Source organism: Clarias gariepinus, chromosome 14, assembly GCF_024256425.1.
Source record: "Clarias gariepinus isolate MV-2021 ecotype Netherlands chromosome 14, CGAR_prim_01v2, whole genome shotgun sequence".
Taxonomy (NCBI): domain Eukaryota; kingdom Metazoa; phylum Chordata; class Actinopteri; order Siluriformes; family Clariidae; genus Clarias; species Clarias gariepinus.
In genome coordinates, this window is record NC_071113.1 from 12,187,409 (window position 1) to 12,210,256 (window position 22,848).

The window sequence follows — 22,848 nt, forward strand, 5'->3', positions numbered from 1 at the left end:
CATACATTTATGGGCCACTTTATTAGAAACATCATATGAATATTTGGTACATTTACTCCCGGAACAGACTTTTTTTTTTTTGTCCATTGTAATGTGATTGCATTATATCATTTTAGCAGATTATTTATGCACCAAATTCCTATTCCACCTTTAATGAATCAACCTTAATCAAATCAACCTTAATCAAACAAAATCAACCTTAATCAAACAAATAAAATGTAATAAAACCACAGTGCAAATTTATCTAATATTTTTTAACTGATAAGTAAATACAAGGTGACTATAAAGCATGTTCGTTAGAGGCATTATAACACCAGTGATCAAATATCGATTTCCTCTGTTACATTTTTTTTTTTTTTTTTACAATATTTTAAAAAATACATACAGTATGGAGTACATAGAACAGTATGGAGTAGTTTAATCACATTTCAGAGAAACATGATTTATTATGTGTAAAGATGCGCACAAACACCTATGCTTACTTTTTCTATAAAATTTTCCTTGAGATTTTACTGACTTACTGTAGTTATATAGTGCTATGTTTACCCCTAAAAAGTATTATGAGGTCCATAAGTATTAGAACAGCAGCACAATAAATTTTTTTTTTTACCTTTGTACACCACCGCAATGGATTTAAAATGAAGAAAATTAAAATTTGTTTGACCGTTTTGAAATACTGTTACCGCCATTTGTTTAACAAACTTGCTCCATCTTTATATACTCAAAAGTAATTGGACAAATTAACATACTGTAATTATAAATATATGGACTATTTCAGCCAGCGAGGTGGCTTAGTGGTTAGCACTGTACTGTTGCCTTGCACCAAGTTTGATTCCTGCCTCAGGTCTGTGTGCTGGAGTTTGCATGTTCTCCTTGTGCTTGGTAGGTTTCCTTCAGGTACTCCGAAAACATGCAGATTGGGCTAATTGGCGTTCCCAAATTGCCTGTAGTGTGTAAATGAGCGTGTAAGGGTGTGTATGTACCCTGCAATGGATTGGCACCCCTTCCATTTTGTACCCCGCCTCATGCCCGAAGTCTCCTGGGATAGGCCTGAATACAGAATAATTTGGGATAGACGATGAGTGATTGAGGACTATTTCTAATTTTTTTTGTTTGTTTTTCACGGTTTTACACTGGATGCCCTCCCTGATGCAACCCTCCAATTTAATCCACACTTGGGACCGTACTGCACCCAGTGGTTGGTTTATGTTTTGGCTACAAAATAGAAATGGCACCGCAGACAGGAAACCTACCATTGAGCCGCCAATGCCAAGGATTATTAATAAGGATTGGATATAAATCATTTGCAGCCAATTACTGACTTATATCCCACTGAAATTACCAAATGAGTTTCCTCTTTTGAGATGCCAGACATTTACTGTAGCCACCTTCAATTGTTCCTTGATTGCAGGCCTTTGTACTCAACCTATGTAACTAAAAAGAACTCTTTTATCCATATTAGCTTTTCAAACACACTGGATTGGCACCCCATCTAGGTTGTACACCACCCTCATGGCCAGGTTCCAGGCCCCTCGTGACCCTGTATACCCCCCCCAAAAAATGGTACAGACGATGTGTGAGTGCAGTTTGTGGAATCTTTTCCCTTATGAGTGTCAAAACCTTTTGACATTTTAATTTTGTTGCGGCTCTCATAGCATTGTTGATGATTACATGCCAAATATAGGAAAATATTGCTGTACAAGCAGCCAGATAGATAGTCCTCTCAAAAACTGGCACATGACCAAAAAACCCTCTTTAGCTGATCCACCTCAGCCTCTGTCTCTCCAAACAACAGACATCGAACGCTCTTTTGGTGCTCGTATCCATCCGAGTGACTCACTAATTCAGTCTGTGATGAAGGTTAATAACATGAGACAGGAGGTGGTGTTTGATTGAAAGAGCTTAAACGTGAAGTTGAAGGGTGAAGGAGGAGGGTGGGAACAGCAGAGCTGGACAATAGAGATACGTGAGCACATCGCATTCCAATTTCCATCAGCTTTCCACAATGAAAGGGCTAGTGGGGGATGGTGATAAAGAAAGAAACTGATGAAGGCATGGCTAAATACTGTATATGTAAAGAAAAGAGAGAGAGAAAGAGAGAGAGAGAGCAGGAGGGAGGAGGCAGTCACAGCAGTGGAGTAAGCATCGTCAAAGCGCCCAGAGTGGATCGAGCCAGTAGAGCAGACACTGTTACAGCGCAACACAGGGAGCTTCCATCAGAAAAAGAAACACCCCCTTACACAGACGCACACACAAACAGAGACACAGCAAGGCACGAGGCAGGCAAGGTAAGAGATGCAGGGTTTTCCCTCTGGCATGGTTGGGTTGGACGTATAATCCGCTTTACAGACAGAATGAGCAGCAGGGATTCAGCCTGTAAAAGGAACCTTGTAATGTCTATTTGGGTGGCTTGCTTTTTGACAACTACTGAGCTATATTAACGTGTCCAGGGTTTCCTTAGCCATGATCAGCTTAAAGCCTTCACCTGTTTTTAGAATGTATTTAATAATGCAACTGAACTAATAATCTGGTTTCTCATGGATGGAGTGAAAAGCTGTGGATTACATACATAGCTGCAATAGTGACTCCTCACTCAGGCATCCTTTTCTTCCTCATCATGCCTTGGTCTGTCTTCATGCACTGGCTTTTAAGCATGGCATGACAGAGTGTGTAAGTGTGCATGTGCATGTGCATGTACAAGCTTTCGAGTGTGTGATGTATGTTAGAGATTTATGTATTGACATACATGTGGTATATTGTGTTGTCTGTCTGTATGTCATAGTATTTCTTCACTCTTGTCATCACTTTGATGCTTGCATGCAGACATGTACATGAACATGTGCATAGAAACAGAAAGGAAAATACAGTATAAACATACGAACAAACAAGACTTCCAGCACTAATGAGAGACCTGAGGAGTGTGTTGGCGGTGGCGGTGGTATGGACAGATGGTGGCAGAGTGATGGCAGCATGACCTTCTGACTCTCACCTCAATGCCACTCATGAATCGCTCATCAGGAAGCCCTCCTGGAGCCACTGGACTGATCAGAGAGGACAAGAGGACATTTAAGTCCACACACCTAAGAAGCTTAGCTGACTTGAATAAGAAGATACATTATAGAAAAAAAAAGTAGTATACAGAGATAATAAAATAAAGGGAGATAAAGGAGGCCAGCATGGTGGTTTAGTGGTTAGCACTGTCGCCTTGCTCATCCAAGGGCCGGGTTCGGTTCCCACCTCGGTCTGCGTGCATGAAATTTGCATGTTTTTCCGAAGCTTAGTGCTCTGGTTTCCTCCCACAGTATAAAAACATTTAGATTAGGCTAATTGGCATTCCCAAATTGCCGATACTGTGTGAATAAGCCTGTGAGTGTGTGTGCCCTGTAATGGATTGGCACCCTATCCGGGGTGTACCCTGCCTTGTGCCCTAAGTCTCCTGGAATAGGCTCCAGCCCCCATCAACCATGCTCCACCCTCTGATCCTGTATATAGGATAAAGCGAAATGCTGCACATATTATAATGACTGAAAAGTATTTGTATTTCTCTTTATTGTATTACTGAGGTTTTTTGGAATAGTGAAATAAAATACTTATCTATCCAAAGGGTGGCATATGCACTGTACGAACCAACCAGCTGTAATTGTAACATGATGGCTTAGAGATCCTGTCAGTGTAATCCTTTTATCACACACTAAGCGAGAGAGAGAGAGAGAGAGAGAGAGAGAGAGAGACTGTAGGATATTTGGAATCTTCAAATGGAAGTGGTATGGATTAGTCAGGATGGAGCATCTACACCAAATCTGTGTGTGGTCAGGAGGAAGAAATGCTGAATAAGCTCAAACCACAAACATTACTAATGAAGCAACGTGGATGGATATTGTACAGATATTGTCTGACTAAGTCTTTGTATTTTATAGCTTGCCTTAAATTATTTATGAGCTCCGCTACAAACAAGGGCCCACGTTTTTGGATTATTCAGCCATCTCCCTCCGCTTTGAAAAGAAGTTAGCAAAACACAACCAATATAAGGAATGTCTCCTTTTATGGTGTGAAATAAATATGAGCTCTGATAGCAGGCAAGTGCAAGCAATCCTGCCCGAAGGCAATTCTACTGTATGTGCAGCATGTTATCAGGGTTAAACTGGCTTAAAAAAAAAAAAAATTATTTCTTTAGTGCAATATGTGGAATACTTGCTCATTTGTCCTTGAATCAACAGCGGCAGAATGATGTCGTTATAATCAGTGCCTGAGAATGATGATTTGTGGTCAAGTAGCTTCACCAGGAAACTTATCCTGTATGAGCGCCATGATTAGATGATAAGAGTATTAAAGCCAGTTGGCTCGGCAGATTTGTATAAAGGTGCAATTGTGGCACAATTTCAGTCGATTGCTGCAATAAAAACAGTGACTATTGTGGATTCTACAGTTACTTAAACAAACAAAAACATATCCATGAACTGTAATTGTTTATGATCCCCAAAAGTCATTCTGAATCAAAGCAGTGAAAGTATTGATTATAGAGCCACGGGTTCTTCTCTTGGGAGTGTTTTTCAAGTGATCATGTTTCTCCTGACTGCACACACTTACTTGTACACGTTCATGCTGACCACAAGGACAGAATTAATCCTTTAGAAAGCAGATTTTTTTTTTAATCTAAAGAATTCACTATACACTACAGTTTTTTTTTCTCAACCTTTGAGAAAAATAAGATATTAGATTGTATGCAAGACTGCTGCATAAAACTCAAGATAAAAAAGCAGGAAAATTGTTTAGTACTGAGTCCCTAAAGTGACACAGGGAGAGGAACAAAAATAAGATAGGGACATGGGAGGAGAGAAAAACATAGTAGAAAAAAACAGCCCTGTGCAAAAGTCTTGAGCCACCTCTCATTTCATGTTCAATAAAATACCACATCAGACTGCAAAGTGCCTACAATTAAAAAAATGGTTGCATATGTACAGTAACAACCTCAGCAGCAACCTCATTTCCCCTCTCGTCTGTTCCAACCACTCATCGTTTAGCATCACCAGTATACTAATCACTGGCCTTATTATTTGCCATCATCTGCACGTGTTTCTCGCTGGTTTATACCTTAAGTTAGATGGCTTTTAATACTTGAATGATTCATGAGTCGCTTTGCGGCTTAACAACCTGATTTGAACTGGTTTGAAAAATAAGAGATATAAAACGTCCTTCAGGAAGCCTGGAGAACGATTCCGCAAGACTACATACGACTAAAAAGATAAAAGAAAGTCTGGCTCATTGAATGCAAAATATGTTTAAATAAAGCTAAAGCACAGCAGAAAAATTATTACTTTTATTGCAAGATGGTTGAGAGAATATATGGGTCAGTGTGCGAAGAGCCATTGCTGTACACTTTCTAAAATATTTAAATTAATTGTGAAACTGCAGGGTTTCTGTGGTAGAAGCTGTGCGCTCTTTCTCGTTGTGTATTACAGGACTGTCTGATGAGCTCATATCAAGTGTGAGACTGAAAGGAGAGAGTGAGAGAAAGTTTGCTGTGTGGCTTGTGTATTAATGAGAGAAGCCATGCCTGTCCTCTCACCCAGCACAGGTAAGCGCTTTATGCCAGTCATGTTCCTTATCTGTAAATCACCATCAGTCATGTTTATACTCCATTTATAGGCGTAGATAGAAGTCTTACTGGATAAAATAAGGAAGGACATGTACTGTACTAGTGTTTTTGTATCCTCTGTCCAGGCCTACATGAGATGCTAGCATTGCTCACGTCTCAGCTGCACCCGGGAGCGAATCACAAAGAGGACCTGGTATTCCTGAGAGAGGTTTTCAGTGAGAGGAGCCTTGGGTACCTAATGAGAGTGAGTATAGAGTCACATTTTTCTTGCCTCTGTGTGTGTGTGTGTGTGTGTGTGTGTGCAAGTGTCTGCATGTGTGTGTGAACGGTTTGCCCTGACCACTGAATGTTTGCTTTCATGCAGATTCATGAGCGCCTCAGGCAGTACGAGCAGCAAAGCCCGACCCCTGTGCTCCACAGCGCTGCCTGTCTGGCAGAGGATGTAAGTGTGTGCTTATATCGCCAGCTTTCCTTATATAAAGGTTAGATGTTGGACCTGGAGGTAGCAACAGTCCATAGGACTAGTGCTTACCTGATGTTTTGGGAGATATTCTCTATGACACTAAACCCCCTGCAGGTTAGGGAAATGTCAAAGCCAGTATTGATACTGTAGACCACGCTGACAGTGCAGGCCAAATGTTTTAAGGCCCAACTGCTCAAATGTATACCTCGGCACAGAGATTCAATGCTGGTCCAAGCCTGGAGAAAGTGAGTAGGACCCCTGGGAAGAACAAACAAACCAACCCCCTCCCTCCAAAACAAACAAACAAACAAACAAACAAACAAACAAACAAACAAACAAACAAACGCTTTAGATTAATTTGAATACAGATATACTAATGTTTTAATATTTAACTGCTACAATTTTAAATACAGTACTGTACAGTATACACTGATCAGTCATAACATTATAACCATTGACAGGTGAACTGAACAACGTTACCTACCAGAAATACGCCAATAAACTGGTGATTATTATTAATTTTATCAACAAAAAATAATGAGGAATATTTGTTGACGACCTTTTTTCCAGTAACTAAGACGAGATGATGACGAGACGTCACGGATATCAATGAACAGTGACGAAATCAGCATGCAATAGTGTTGACAAAAAAAGACAAGACTAAAATGTGGTTATAAAAAAAGAAAAACTAATAAAACATTTGTCTTTATTTTTGTCAACATATCATTTTCGTCACAATCTGCGATACGGTATTCATTCATTATGGCATGAGCAGCAGTATTTCCCGGATCATGGTTACGCGGCATATCAGGAAAAGTTTGCGCCCACAGTGACGGGATGTTACAATCTCAGTCATCTCTTCGTCATGACAGCAGTATTACTCAGGCGAACAAGAAGAGACAATATTTGGGCCCATATTTTTCATATTGAACAGAGAAAAAAAGCTGACGTGTAGCAATATTCGAGAGGAAACAGTGTGGGCACACAATTGGTGGGAAAAATACCACAAACCTGAGGAGACACATCAAGACATACTATAAAAATCACTCAGTTTCCAACATCTTTTTAGTAATTATGATACCACTTGTTAACATAACTAATTCTATTTTATTTTATAGTTAAACCGTTGCCAAACACATTAGGCTAATAGGTTAGCAAATGATTGTGACCCATATTGAAAATAACTGACAAAATTAACACTACTAAGGTTCACTCAGGCCAAAGATCAGCCCACCAGGTTCAATCCCACAGAAAAGCCCTTGTAGCACAAATTGCTTACTGCAAGCCATGAAAGAAACTGGAAAATGGAAGTCTGATTCGCTCAGGACCTATCCTTCAACCCACAGCACCAATCGGATCCGTCACCAACGTCCTAGTGCCAGAGGTCCTGGTGCAGAACCCAGAGCTCCAGTAGAGGCACGGCCCAGAGCTGCACAAGGGGAACCTAAACCTAGGAAGTTTTAATGTTTTATTATTTTAATGTTATGTCTGATCGGTGTAGTAGTGTTGTGTTATACACTTACAAGTCAGTAATTAAATATCAGAATGGTTCAGTCTTGGCGGCACAGTGGTGTAGTGGTTAGCACTGTCACCTTGCACCTTCAGGGTCCAAGGTAAATTCCCAACCAGGATTGCTTCCTGTGTTCTCCTTGTTCTCCCTTTGCAAGTCCAAAGACATGCAGATTAGGCTAATTGGTGTTCCCAAATTGCCTGTAGTGCAATTTGAGAGTGAGTAATTGTTCGATCTTATCATATCATATCATATATATATATATATATATATATATAGTAAGTTTAATGGCTGGAAATGCCGGTGTTATGGGCGTATGCTGTGTGTGACAGGTGGCTGAGGAGCTGCAGAATGGGCCACTAGAAGAAGATGAGAAGGAGCTGTTTATGCTTCTGACAACTCCACATGTGAAGGTACACACACAAACACACATGTCCCTTTTTTTCTTAATTGTATGGCATCTGCAATCACTTAGGGAGATAAATTAAATAGACTGTCCTATATAACCACAGACACTAATAACATCTTAGGACATTTAGATTTAATTAGATTGACTTTTAAACGCTGTGTGCTATAAAGAAATGCTGTCAAAAGGTAGTTTATGACCTTTTAATTAAGCTGATTTTTCACTCAGGCTAAGGTTTCTTAATTTAACCCAGTTTTATTCAAGGTTGTCTTTCTTTCTCTCTCTCTCTCTCTCTCACACACACACACACACACATACACACATTCTCTCTTTTCTCTCTTGGCAACTGTCATCAGCATGTCGGATTTAGTTCTGAGCTTTTCCCCCTGCTTGTGTGTGCGCGCGTGTGTGTATTTGATTCTGTTCTCACCAGGCTGTGCTAACAGTGCACGACACAGTAGCGCAAAAGAACTTTGATCCTGTGCTACCTCCATTGCCTGATGATCTAGAGGACGAGCTGGAGGAGGAATCGATTAAGATTGTACGTCTAGTGAAGAGCAAGGAACCTCTAGTGAGTCGCAGCACAAGCTGACCACACACTGGCCTTCACACCCAGTGACAAAACACTAACTGTCAGTCTTATAAGCCGGACCACCTTTATATCTCGCCTTGCACTCTATGGTATGGATGCAATAAATCAGATAGTAACCATGCCTTTATGTTGTAGAAATTGTTATCTGCAACATGTCTGTTACATTTTAGATTGTAACCGATAGAATATCTGGATTTTGAATCACACTCAGATTTGATGCTCTGTGATCTGACTGGAACTTTTGGTGTTCAGGGGGCGACCATCCGTAGAGACGAGGTCACCGGAGCAGTGGTGGTCGCTAGGATCATGAGGGGCGGGGCTGCGGACCGCAGCGGTGAGTTTTTTGCTCCTTTCCCCCTCCTGCTTCTTATGCTTCCCTTCTATCCTTATACTAGATCATCTCTGTTTAAAGTGCATGATCAGACAAATCCTGCTATAATTATACCAGATTTAAAATTCTGAGTTTAACAGCTGAATTGACTGCCTGCTGCACCTCCCACACAATTTCAGTTTAGTTTAATTCATTTTTATTGTCATTGTGCCAGCTTCCTCATGGATATAGGCATCTACAGTACAATATAAACATTATATTGTCAGGGCTTTGGCAAGCACAATTTACACATATGCTTCCTGGACGGTAGTGTTTTCTGAAGTCGTTAATGAACAGTGGGTGTGTGACTGGCAGTTAGTATTTTAACAGCTCTGGAATAGATACTTCCTTATTCCTCAGACTGTTTTTGAGTGTGTGACTGAATAGTCTGGTACCACCTTGGAGATGGTAGAGGGCCAAACAGATGGTAGCTGTGTGTGTATGTGGGATATCTTGTCATAAATGTCCTTTATTTGTGGTCGGGCAATCCCTGATATTTTCTACATTGCCAGAAAAAAACTACCTGCTCCAGAAACTGATGTCTGCTGCTGTCAGACATGATGGTGTTGGCATAGAAGAATGTATGCAGCTTCTCATCATGTTTTCCGATATACAGCTATTTTAGTGGGAAGACCCAAGGGTGATAGTCGAGGGTTGTTACCTGTATGCTTGTATGTTTGCTTCTTTATGGATCAGCCCAATCATAGTAGTAATGTCCCTGTTTCTGTGTGTGTGGCTAAATAGTTTTGTGTGTAAAACTGAATAGTCTTGTACCACCTACAAGTTACCACCTTTAATTCAAGATAAGCATTGGACAATACTTTAGATTAGGCACGTGCACAGCAGTTTCATAAAATATGAATAAAACATGCAGCTATTTAATACTGATGAGATAGTGTTTATCATATGAAATTATAATGAAATTGTTTGTTTTCCAGTCTCACACTGTTGACGTGATGTGCAAAAAATATTTGAGATTGAATCTCTTGATTCAATGGGCCCATGGGTCTTCTCACAATTGTGGTTTTATTGGACAACATTTCATTAGAAATTAAACCACTGTGTGGCTATTTATTTGCATTTTGGGTCATCTTATATCATAATCTTTACAATGATTATTATAATTATTTATTTAGTATTTAGTGTAAACTTGGTGGTGCTAGGTTTAAACCTGGGCCCTTTCGATCAGTAGATAAGCTACCTCATGACGTGTTTTACGTAAATGTCACGTTAGTAACCACTCCTACTTAAATATTTGCACAGAAACAGTATTTGTACAAAACAGGGCTTTGAGACGCTCTTTGGACCTATATAAAGAGGTTTATGAGTACAAAATGCATTAGTTCTTCTGGGTCAAACACAGAAAAATCTCTGAGTAGTTTGGGTCTAAAGCACCCACACAATTATGGGCACAAGACAAGGTAGGGTCAATGTACCTGAGATAGGGAAAATTGCTAATTCAAAGGTCTGGGCAAAAAAAAAAGACCAGGAAAAAACAAAGTCATGGGCAAGAACACTTTCCCTACAAAACAGCTCAGTGCTGAGTTAAAATCCCTTAAGAGAATCTTTGATGTCATGATCAGAATCACCTAGTTATCAGGAATATATTGCAAAACAATAAAATTGGAGGTTTCGTGATAAATAACCAAACATTTAAACAAATATCAGTACAACTATAATATATCTCTAGTAATGTATTTCCCTTATTGTATACCATTTTCTTTGATTAGATTAAGGTGATTTTGTTATGTCCCTCATGCTGCTCTGCTAACTTCACTGAGTTCAATGATGCAACTTAGATACTTTTCATATTGTTCTTACTGTTCTTAACAAATTCTGTAATTAAACAAATACATTTGATTTATATTTTTATATTTCTTTTCAATAATAATAATAATAATAATAATAATAATAATAATAATAATAAACTTTCCCCATGCCCCTAAAATTTATTTCCATCCTGTCATATTGGGGTAACTGGGACTTTGAGAAACTGTCTGTAATGTTACAGTATGTCATGTTATGCCAGCCTTTTTATCTTTCTTCAATAGAGGTTGAAAGAACTGCTGTAAGTGCATTATGTATTTACACTAATATTTTCTAATTTCATTATATTATGTTTGTAGTTTAATGCTGTCCACTCTGTCACAGTGAAATATTAATAAATCTAAGAACTTTTCAGTAATTCAAAATAAATTAGATAAACAGTACACAGTCACTTTCAACAGTCAATCACATCATTAGGTAAAGGTCCACCATGTGATCATTTAATGCATTAGTTAATAATACTTTAGTTAAAAATGTTCACCGTATCAATGTCCACCTTCATCAATCCTTCCATAACAGGGTGGACATGGGCGTATAGCTTTTTGCCATGTTTTTTAATTCATTTCATTATTATTATTATTATTATTATTATTATTATTATTATTATTATTATTATTATTAACATACGTTTTTTAAGTAACATATATTCTTGAGAAGGGGACAATACACTGTATTTTATTTTATATATTTTTTTAAATATACATTTTAGAATCATTGTGCGATTAAAATGTATTTCCTCTACCTTGAATTTGTCCATGACAGTGTGCTTGTACATTGACTGTATGCAGTTAATTATAAAAAGTGCTTGAGCGTGACCAACATGCATTTATAACAACCTATGTTCTACATAATAAAGTTAATATGAAATTAAATGGTAAATCATATTTTCTTTTTAAAGGAAATTATGGTCTCAAATGCACTTTATAATTATATTAACCATACTCACAAGAAAAGGCAAAATGTTCAAGGTCCACCTGCGGTGTGAGTTTATGAGTGAATATTTCTCTGGGAAATTTTTTTCTTACTCATTCACCTAATTTGTCATCTATCTGTAACGATCTACAGGAGGTCTGAAAGTCAGAGACTACAATAAAAATCAGGCATTTATTTAAACTCAAAAATAAACAAAGTTGAAAGCTGGATAGTTGCAAAACTACATGGGTAAAATGCAACAGATTGTAAAGCTGATTTGCAACAATGACCATTGTTAAAAGAGCTATAAAATTTTTTATTTTATTTTAATTTAACTATTAGTTGAGAGTAAACTGTTATTAAAGCAATAAAGGGATAAAAACAAACATTTTAAAAAGTTCTGAAATTCATGTGAATATTTTGACCCAAGTTATTGATGATAATATATTTTGTATTTGGTGGTAAATTGGAAAATAACAGTCTTGTATAAAGTACTTGAAAGCAAAACTTGAGTAAGAAGTATATGTATCTGACCAGAAAACGACTTAGTAGAAGTTAAAGTAATATTTTAGAACATTACTTAAGTAAAAGTCTTGAAGTATCTAATATGTACTGTACTTAAGTACTATAAGTAATTTTCTCAAATGTCATAAATGTAGTGGTGACAAATAATGTTTTCAAGCACTGCATTGAATTGCAGATTCTTAATACCACACCATATAGGCACCCTATTATGACTTCTGAAATTCATTTAGATATCAGCATTCCAAAACGCTCCATCCAACCTGAAAAAGCAAAAGGGGGCCAGTGTTGCCGTTTGTGAGCAATGCTTTTTCAGGTTGGATCACCACCACTTAGTTTAACCAAGTTCACCACTCTAGTCTGGGTGGTCATCATCACTTAGCAGAGTTATAGAGCCTGCAGCAGGTACTTTTTGGTTGGTATCAGTCATCGTTGATTCTACTGTGATGACAGGATGGGGCTCTGGCCTTGGCGGTTGGCAAAAGACAGACGATACATCACCAACTCGAACTGGTGGAGTAATGAGTAACGAAGATGCTTAGAGGAAATCAATAGGAGTAGAAGTACAAAAAGTACAAAGTTTATTTAAGAAAAGTTAAAGTTGCCAGAAATGTAAAAATTCTACTAAGTGAAACATTTGTACTTTGTTACATTACAACACTAAAAAAGAATGCTAAAGAGAATAAATGTATCTAATGCATGAAAACCGTTTGCCTTTATGTTTCCTTTATGTTTTATTCTGAAAAAGATGCTTACCTATGAACTGGAATTCTTATTATTGTGTATTTCTGCAGAAAAGGCACTACATGTGTAACCAGAATAAAGCAGTTATGGATGAATAAATGAATGCATGAATGAATGTATAAAAATATCATTTAACTATATAATGTTTGAGGATGTGTTATCTAGTTAATACCTCTTAATATATGCTGTGGGATTCTGAACACATAAAGGATCTTAGCTACCTATATATTTACAGTACTTTCCTAATTCATATAAATTTGTAAATGCACAGAAAGAATGTCTATCCTGAAAGCTAATGATTGCATAGCATTGTAAATATGTCCACAGGGTTAGTGCACGTGGGAGATGAGCTCAGGGAAGTCAACGGAAATCTCATCACCCACAAGCGACCTGATGAGATCAGTCAAATTTTGGTATGACCTTCTGCGATCTGCAGAATATTACTGCATCGCCAATTCATATCTTGCAGAATATATATTTATTGAATGGGACAGGTCACTGAAAGAATGATTTATGTTTTTTTTTTTTTTTTCTTTTTTTACCTCTGACTGCAGTCTCAGTCCCAGGGTTCCATCACTCTGAAGATAATCCCTGCCATTAAGGAGGAGGACAAACATAGGGAGAGTACGGTGAATGGCATCAGTCATTATGATCTACCAGGATTTCAGCTCATTTAAAAAAATATATATGATAGTGTTATTGAACTTGGCGCATATTTGTGTTCTCATATATTCTCTGATTTATTTACAAGGTCTATTTAAGGGCCCTGTTTGACTACACCCCATTTGAAGACAAGGCCATTCCCTGCCAAGAGGCAGGACTTCCTTTTCTGCAAGGTGACATCCTGCAGGTGGTGAGTCAGGACGACCCTACATGGTGGCAGGCCAAACGGGTGGGTGATAGCAACCTGCGTGCTGGCCTTATACCATCAGAACACTTTCAGCAGAGGTACACTCTCCTAAAGTTTGCTTTGGATTTAAACTAGACTGATATTATTGATTAACATATATCAGATAAAATATCTGCAGAATAACCTTTTCCAATCAGAACTTGTTTTTATCTCTTTTATTTATTTGTGCAGACGCCTGGCACATAGACTGAAAACTGGCACTCACCAGAGTCCTAAGTCACCAAGCGGACCACCTTGTAAGTAATCTAAAATGACGTTACTATCAAATATACAAATCCACTCATAGTCCAAACAGCAGCAGTGGCATTATGAGTCTATTTTGGTCCCTCTAATCTGACAGCAAGATGCTTGGCCCAGGCTGAAATGGAAACAGGACATTATGCCTGCCAAAATCAGACAACAGTCAAACCTTTCTCAGATTAATGCCCTTCTGTTCAAACCCCAGGCCATTTTACCTTGTTTGTTTCATAGCATTTTTTATTATGTCCATACTCACTCACTTTATTAGGAATGCATGTACGGCTGCGAAGTAACTTAAATAACAATTCTTTACAACCGTTGTGAGTAGAAAAGCATCTCAAAAAAGCATTTCATGTAAAACCCTATAAAGCTGGTGAACTACATCAGCTGAGGACTACATTGAGTTCCACTTCTGTCAGCCAAGAAGAGATATCTGAGGCAACAGTTGTACAGGAAAACATTTGGTCTGGTCTTATTCCAACCTTAACTGTCCATGGTTAAAATCACTAAGACAAATTTTTACTATGCTGATATCCGATGTGAAAATTAGCTGAACCTATGACTTTAAGTTTTTTGCTGCTGCCACATGACTGGCTAATTTCATGAATGCATGAATAAGCAGGTGTACTGGTGTTTCTAATAAAGTGAATAGTGAGTGTATATTGTCCGTATTGTGCATACAGTAAATTGTGCTTCCCAAAACAAACAAAGTAGATTTTATGTGATATGATTTTATGTGATGTAACATGTGATATGATGATATGATATGATATGATATGATATGATATGATATGATATGATATGATATGATATGATATAAGCATGAGTACATTTTTATGCATGAAATATTCACTTTACATGGTGTGATCTTATGCAGAAGCAGATGCTTCAGTTATCCTTTTTTTACTCTGCTTGCTACAGATGACCAGGCTTGTGATAAAGGTATGTGATTGGGTAAAAAGGACTTGATTGCAACTTTGTGTAGTATTTCCCACAATGTTTCATTCCACTCCCTTTCATACAATTATACACTTACAATAGGTTTGTTTAACTTTAGTAAGACACGTATTACTAAATACTGTATCTCAGGTTAGCTTGTCTATAGTGAAAAAACTTACCAACATTTCAACACATTGAACCAACACAACTTCCAACTATCTCCCAAAAGGGGTAGTGTAAGTGTTGTTTTTTCTGTTTGTATAGATCTAACTGGATCTATCTGAGAAATGCAAAATAGTACTGAGCAAGATTTGCTTTTTTATAGAAAATTACTGATATTAGAGTGTACAGTACATTGCCAATAAGAAGTACAATCTTTTTGATTCCCCCTGAAAGAAGGGTAAGGTGCATATATTACAGTATATCTGAAGGGAAAATATTTCTCCAGACTAAACAGGAAACAGCAAAAAGAAATTGTAAACATAAACTGCAAAAACTTCTATTTAACTTACTTAACAAACTTTTATTGTGTTGCCTGACAGCAAAGTATAGTTGACACATAGGGATCACTATCCATCATCTCAGTTCGGTGACATTAATAATTAAACAACAAATTTGATTCACAGGACTTTTACTGGGAACAATGAATTGTGCACTTTTTATTTTAGAACCAGCACGTTATGTGGTCAATATATTGCTTGGAAGAAGCAATTTGTCATTATGCATTTTATTGTAAAGTCTTGGTAATATTGTTATAGAAATATTGATGTAATGCCTTTGTCATGTTTGAGGTCCACCAATTCTAGCCACATGTTCGCTTTCATTTTGATACCTACACATTTCTGATATATATATATATATATATATATATATATATATATATATATTATATATATTTTTTTTTTTTTTTTTTTTTTTTTTTTTTACTTTTATTATTATATTATTAAAATGGATTGCATGTACATTGTAGAATTCTGCTTCCAAACCACAGTGGGGTTACTGTGACAGTACATTTTATTTTACTATTTAAGCCTGCATTACATATCCCATACCCACACCCATACCTACAGTACATCATGAGTCAATTTTAAAGTGCCCATCCGTCCATTCATCTAGGAACCTCTGTAATCCAACCAGGGACCATGGAGTGACCATAGTATTACCCATTTTGTTGGATTGTACTGTAGTATGACCTCTGATTAGTCTAATTTGCATGTCTTTGGACTGTGGGAGGAAACGGGAGAACCCAGAGGAAACCCACCAAGCACAGGGAGAACATGCAAACAGACCCGACATGGGAATCGAATCAAGGACCTGAAGGTGTAGGGCGACAGTGCTAACCACTAACTCACCATGCCACCAAAGTGCCACATGCCCCCTGCTTATGCCACTTTTGCTGCTCAATCTCAGCAGAGTATCTACTGAAGTGGCAGCATGAGACATTTTTTTGAAAGAAGTGTTTTGTACGGTTGTGATAGTAACGGCACAAAGTTCCTCATTCACCCACTGCTCTGCCTCCTAGCTGCTTTGTACTTATATACATGATCCACTTATTGATGATCCATTTTCTTCAATCCTCCATCCTCTTCTCCTTTCCTACCTTTTCCTAGAGGACTGTGACTGTGGGGGCAGTGGACAGCACATAGGTAGGTGAGACAGCACTCTCCTTTGTACAAACACTTGCTGGTTGCGGCGTTGACATTTAGTGATGCTTAGTGATGTGGCAGTGAAAAAGGGGGAAAAAAACATGTTGCACTTGCAGGAATGTGTATTGCATCTTTTAAGCCCAAGCAATAGTTCAACAAAAACAGCTTACTGCACTGCTGCTGTCTGGCTGCTTTACCGTCTGTCTAGATGTTGGCGCTTGGCATGTGTGGCAGGAGTCTTCTGTCAGTGTGCTGCACTTCATGTTTTAAAGAGAGCTTTGCTGTGAACATATGGCTTTATCTCAGATGTGCTTTAATTTAAATACCTGGCAGAGTCTTTAGCATGGCTGCTAGCTTGCTGTCACTGGTCCCAGTAAAACAGTATTGGATGTGTGATGATGGTCTAATACTAGTTGTAGTTTCTCCAAAGTGTAAGGCGGTGGCACCCACCTGTGGTCAGGCCTTTTCCTGGGAGTTCTATTCAGGTACCGCTTCCCATTTCTTCCCATTGCCGTCATGTGTGGCAGCTGAATGGTGGTTATGTTGTGCAGATGATTTAACTTGTTGATAATTAATAATAACGATTACATTATTACAACATCTTTATTTTGTTTAAGAAAAAAGCAGGCAAACATGAATTCCAATGTCAAAGTGATGCTTCCTCTGACATCTGTTTCTTACTTATCTTCACTTCACTCCAACCATCAATAAACTGTTTTTTCTCTGCAACCTTTTTGTGCTGCTCTTCCGAACATAAGTTCAATGCAATTGTTTTTCAAGAACATGTTGTTCAATGTCCTTACCACATTGTATTGGATTTCAGCAAGTCTTAGGAGAAGTTTCCGATTAAGTCGAAAGGATCGACACAGCTCTCCTGAAGACTCTCAGCCTGCAGAGTCGGAAGAATCCAAGTTTTTTGTCTATGAAGAGGTCACACGGTATCAGCAGAAGCCTTCAGACAAACCACGACTGGTGGTGTTAATTGGTGAGAATCAAAAAGATGCCCCATCATTGTGTCCTTTTGAAATTTAGTGAAGAAGCAATTTCAGGTTTTTTTTTTTTTCGCTCATTCTGCTTCTCCTTTTTTCTAATTATCTCTCTAGGGTCTCTGGGTGCTCGAATCAATGAACTGAAGCAAAGAGTGATTGCTGAGAACCCGCATCGCTATGGAATAGCTGTACCACGTGAGTCTACCTCAACTGATCGAACACAATAAAGAGATTCTCAGAGTAAAAAGGGTAGCGTTACAACTTACTAGTAAATGTCAGAAGCTTGTCGAGTTGTAAAATCAGTGATTTCGTCTCTAGTAGTATTAAATGAACACGTAAAAAAAAAAATCATGCGATGTTTATATTCTGACAGACACCACTCGGCCGAAGAAGAGCCACGAGAAAGAAGGAGTTGAATACCACTTCATCTCCAAGCAGGCCTTTGAGACAGATATTCAGAGTAACAAGTGTGTTCTCCTTCAACAATAAGAGACTTTTACAATCTTGGTCATGTTTGCTAACTGCAATAAATCTTTTACAATAATGTACAGCACTAATCTGCACCTGCGCTTCTGCTTTAGGTTTATTGAGTATGGAGAATATAAAGATAACCAATATGGGACAAGTTTGGAGTCTGTTCGGAGCGTATTGGCTAGAAACAAAATGTGTTTAGTGGATGTTCAACCTGAGGTTAGTATCCCCCCCCCCCCTCTCTCTTTTCTCTCTCTCTCTCTTTCTGCATTCTTAAGATAAAAAAATGAGACAAAGGTACAAAAAGCTTAAGGATAAGTTTGGGTCACAGTATTATACATTGTATTTTGTGATATAAAATACAGGATAACATAATAAACTTCAAATTTTATCCTCAGGATCAAAGGCTAAACTGGCTACAGTAACATGCTAACCAAACGCTAACATAGTGATTAGGAAAATCTGGGTTGCTATGATATATTTTAAGAGATTTGGCTACAGTTATATACATAGCTTAAAGCTAAAATAAGGAAATCTGACCTGTGACAAATGTGAATTAGTTTACTAACCGTTTATTATTTTGCTAGCTATGTGCTAATGTGAAGTGCTGTACAGTTGTACAGAGGAGGCAGGTGACTTAACACAAGTTAATAACTTACTATAAATGATATCATTAGCATTAACAGATGTTACAGTGATTTACTAGTCTGCCATTACTAGGACAGTGGTTATTGTTAAGTCAGGGGCTCGCTGGTTAACAGTGTTTTATTGAGGCTATTCCCAAACCTGACCTTGAGAATGGAACATGTGCCATTGCAGTAGAGGGCAGAGCAAATATGTCCTCCTATTATAAAAGTTCGAAGTTGCTGGCTGAGGTGCCATCCAATAAGCCTTTTTTAATTAGGTGACCAGTTCTTATGGGTTATAACAAATGTAACTCAGTGCAACATTAGTAAAAATGTAAAACTCTAAACTTGTATATAAAGTATAGGTATATTTTCAACAAAATAAGGTTGTCTCACACCCCTAATTCAAAATACTGTAAGTAACAGTCCGATGATGGCCAGCATATAACCCCACACATGGCCATAAAATGACACTGATAATCTAATCCAGGTTTGAGTGCCAGAACACAGCCACAACAACATATAATGTTAATAATATCACACATTCCCTGTACATCTGGGCCACCTTCATCCCAAATGTACAATGCCACTCTACAATGGTTGTATTTGGGCATACATTCCAAGTATTGTCACAAACTTCTCATGAATAAAGGTGTAAAACCAATTTACACCTTTAGAAAACTTCAATCATAGTACACTGATGAGACTCTTAGCCGCAGTAAAACATGCGAATTGTCCAAATGTTTAAAGACAGTGATACATCTGTGAATGATGTCAGAGCCCACTGCAGTGAACATTTAGCTAGTAGAACACCTGATCCTTGAGAATTGACGGATATCTTGTGGAAGACTTGTGGACGAGATGCATCTGTCTGTGGGAGCTGTGGACACCATTTGCACATTATAGGAACTCAGCTAGGGATTATTACTTGTACTGTTCTAATATCACTTGAAGCCATTTCAACGTGTTTAAGCCATTAAATGAGTTTTATAGGGGGCAGTGTTACCGGTATGAGGCAGGCAGCCTGATCATGGCTTCGGGGTACTGAGAAAATGTTCTACATTGATGGTATCCAACCACTAAGGAAACTCTGGGATAAGTGCATTAGTGTAGCAGGGGATTATATAGACAAATAATGTTTTCTGTTATGCTGCGAAAACAAAAGTATGTGTTTGACTTGAACGTCCCACTTATCTATGATGGTGACAATTGTGACATTTTTTTTATTTATTTATTTATTTGCATCTGGAAACATTTTCATGGGCTATCAACAAAAATGAAAAAAAAATTTTTTTAAAGTGAGCTGAAATTTTTATTTATAAATCATTTTATAAAACAAACCCATGAAAACAGTTTGTGCATGTTACCATACCTTATACCATACCTTATACCTAGGGGAATAAAAGCCTATGGGTTAATTTATGTGTTTATTTTTTACTATTTAATTTTTTTTATTACAATTAGTTTGTTGTGTGTATAAATTCTGCTCACCTGCCACCCTGCTATGGTTAAAAGCTGATTATTACAATATTTTCTTCCCAAATGAACAGGCTTTAAAAATCCTTCGAACAGCTGAGTTTAAGCCCTACGTGATATTTGTCAAGCCATTTATCCCTGAGAGCCTCCACCATTGCAGCAGAGCCACATCACCATCAGGGGGCGACAACGCACACCTTTCGGTAGGAAAGCTCTTAAGCCTCTTAAGAAATATATAAAATGACTCTAAATTGTACTTTGAAAAAAAAAGGAAAAAAATTTAATAGATATGACCTTGCATATTATGGCTATAATGTGAATATTTAATATCCTGTACAATTACAGAGAACCCAATTTTTGACAGATGATTTTTGGCAACTAGTAGATGGTAGATGCGAGTAAAGGAGTTTTGTACTGAGCTAGTTGTTAATATATTATCTATGTCATGCAATTATCATAATGTATTTGCAACAGGAAATGACTTTGGTCAGGCTCTTTGTTTCTCCGTCCCTCACTGTGTAAAGGAGGAAGAGCTTCAGGAGATGCGTCATTCAGCTGAGCAGCTGGAGCAGCAGTATGGCCACATGGTGGATAGGGTCCTAGTGAAAGAAGACCCTGCCAGTGCTTGTGCAGACCTCAGGAGTATCCTCGAGCGACTGGAGAGAGAGGCACAATGGGTTCCAGTCAGCTGGGTCCGAACATGAATTCTTTCTCAGTCTGTAATAAGGTGCTCATGAACCTGACTGTCTCTGTGTCCACCACAAAAGTGCATCTAAAATACTATTGTGTAGCTGTGCTTTAAAAAAGGGGCCAACAGTCTTGCATGAATTAATGTCTGGACAAATTACATCCATTAAGCAGGGCTCAGGTTTAACAGAGTAGCTGAGGGACAAAGTGTTTTGCATTGAAATTCTGGGCTCGACAGTGAAGGGTAAATAAGCATAAGGTACCCAATACAACACAATAAGCTAACAAACTAAGAAGCTTTATTTATATAGTCCCTTGTATGTGTGGGTTGTTTTCATGTTCTCTGTCCTTAAATCTGCCATATGCCAGATTGTCAGGTGTATTGGGTTTGTTTAATTGACCACGGTGTGAATGAGAATATTACTAAGAATGAATTAATGAATTAGTAAATAATTAATAGGATTCTTTAGCAAACGTGCAAGGCTAAAGGCCTGATGAAATACTTGAAGGCTTTGTCATTCCTTCTTAAAGGAAAACGGATAGCAAAAAAAGTACAAATAAAAGAGATGGTTAGATACCAAGAAACTAATAATTAGCTTATAATGACCTAATAATTAGGGTACTAGTCTTGCCATTGTTATATAATAAAATAAGATGTGTACACAAAAATACACATTGTAGTCTTTATAGTGAATGAAAATTTATTTGGGGGGAATTTTTATTTTAAATAAATATGATGATTACTTGCACATATTAAAATATGGTTAAATATGTTTAATATGTAATATGACCTGGCTACACTGTGGCTTTCTGGTTAGCATTGTGGCTGTGCATCCAGGGTGTGTGTGTCTGTTTGTGTTTGTGTGTGTGTGTGTGAGAGAGAGAGATTGTTTGTCTTGTGATAAATTGGCACCCTGTGCTGGGTGTATCTCGCCTAATGCCCTGAGTCACCTTGGATAGGCTCCAGGCCTCCCGCGACCCTGTACAGAATAAGTGGTACAGAGAATGAGTGCGTAAGTGAGTTATATAAGCAAACAGATGAACTAGACACTTAAGAATATGTTCCCTGTGAAAAGTTTCGAAATTCACATGATGTAGCCATGTGTCGTATTTTCTCCTTATTCTGCATCCTGTCTATATGTAATAACTGTGTATATACCCCAGTGTTACATAACATTATATCATGTTACATGTACTGTATACTTTATGTGCAAGCCCCTGGTCATTAATATATATCAATTCTATAGTCTGTAACCATGACTGATGTGTTGGATAGATTATCCTAAGTTGGCTAAATAATTTTGGATATCAGTATTAAACTTTAAATATGATTTACAATTAGATAATAGGATTCAGGAATGAGGCATGTTAAAACCCTGGAGTCATGTAATAATAGTATGTTATTGCCTTATAACCCTTTCAATATTTTAATATTAATATAATGTAATATGAATTGTGATGGGTCCCTCCTTTTGTCTGAACAAGTGTGCTAATACATACTTATGGGCATGATGTTAGAAATCACTTATTTTTATATTAACGTAAGAAGATGAGAACTTTAATAGAGTGTCCATTTTAGAAATTTATCATATATCTTTTTTTTATATCATGTGGTAACCCAATAAACATGAAAATTAAACACATTTTGTGGGATGTCTTTGGATGACGGTCCTTAAGAATTAAAGGTCATTAAATAGATTTTTACATGGTCAGTCTTAATCAAAGCTTTATCTTTCGGCTTATTAAATAGATGCAAATAGTTGCTTCATGCCACTAGATGGTGGTATATGAGCTGAGCTGTTGGTTTTGCACAAAACCTAAACAACTCTAACTACCAATGTCACTCTACCAAATTATGAAATCATATTAAAATAATATAATTACCTTTATTTTTTTACTCAGTTACTGAACTGCTTATGTGC

The 22,848-nt window shown here is 37.6% G+C and overlaps 1 protein-coding gene across 1 annotated transcript; it reads left to right on the plus strand.

Annotated features, from left to right (window-relative positions):
* Nucleotides 1–2,024: 2,024 nt before the first annotated feature.
* Nucleotides 2,025–22,556, plus strand: mpp3b (MAGUK p55 scaffold protein 3b). The gene is given in 22 exon segments (XM_053512308.1): nt 2,025–2,235; nt 2,238–2,288; nt 5,460–5,510; nt 5,513–5,575; nt 5,722–5,840; nt 5,961–6,038; nt 7,902–7,982; nt 8,409–8,546; nt 8,820–8,901; nt 13,270–13,355; nt 13,497–13,571; nt 13,694–13,890; nt 14,024–14,088; nt 15,014–15,034; nt 16,642–16,677; nt 17,097–17,162; nt 17,501–17,662; nt 17,781–17,861; nt 18,040–18,133; nt 18,248–18,356; nt 20,314–20,442; nt 20,764–22,556. Coding segments are annotated over 22 exon segments (2,175 nt in total). The 3' UTR covers nt 20,944–22,556.
* The last annotated feature ends 292 nt before the right edge of the window (nt 22,557–22,848 follow it).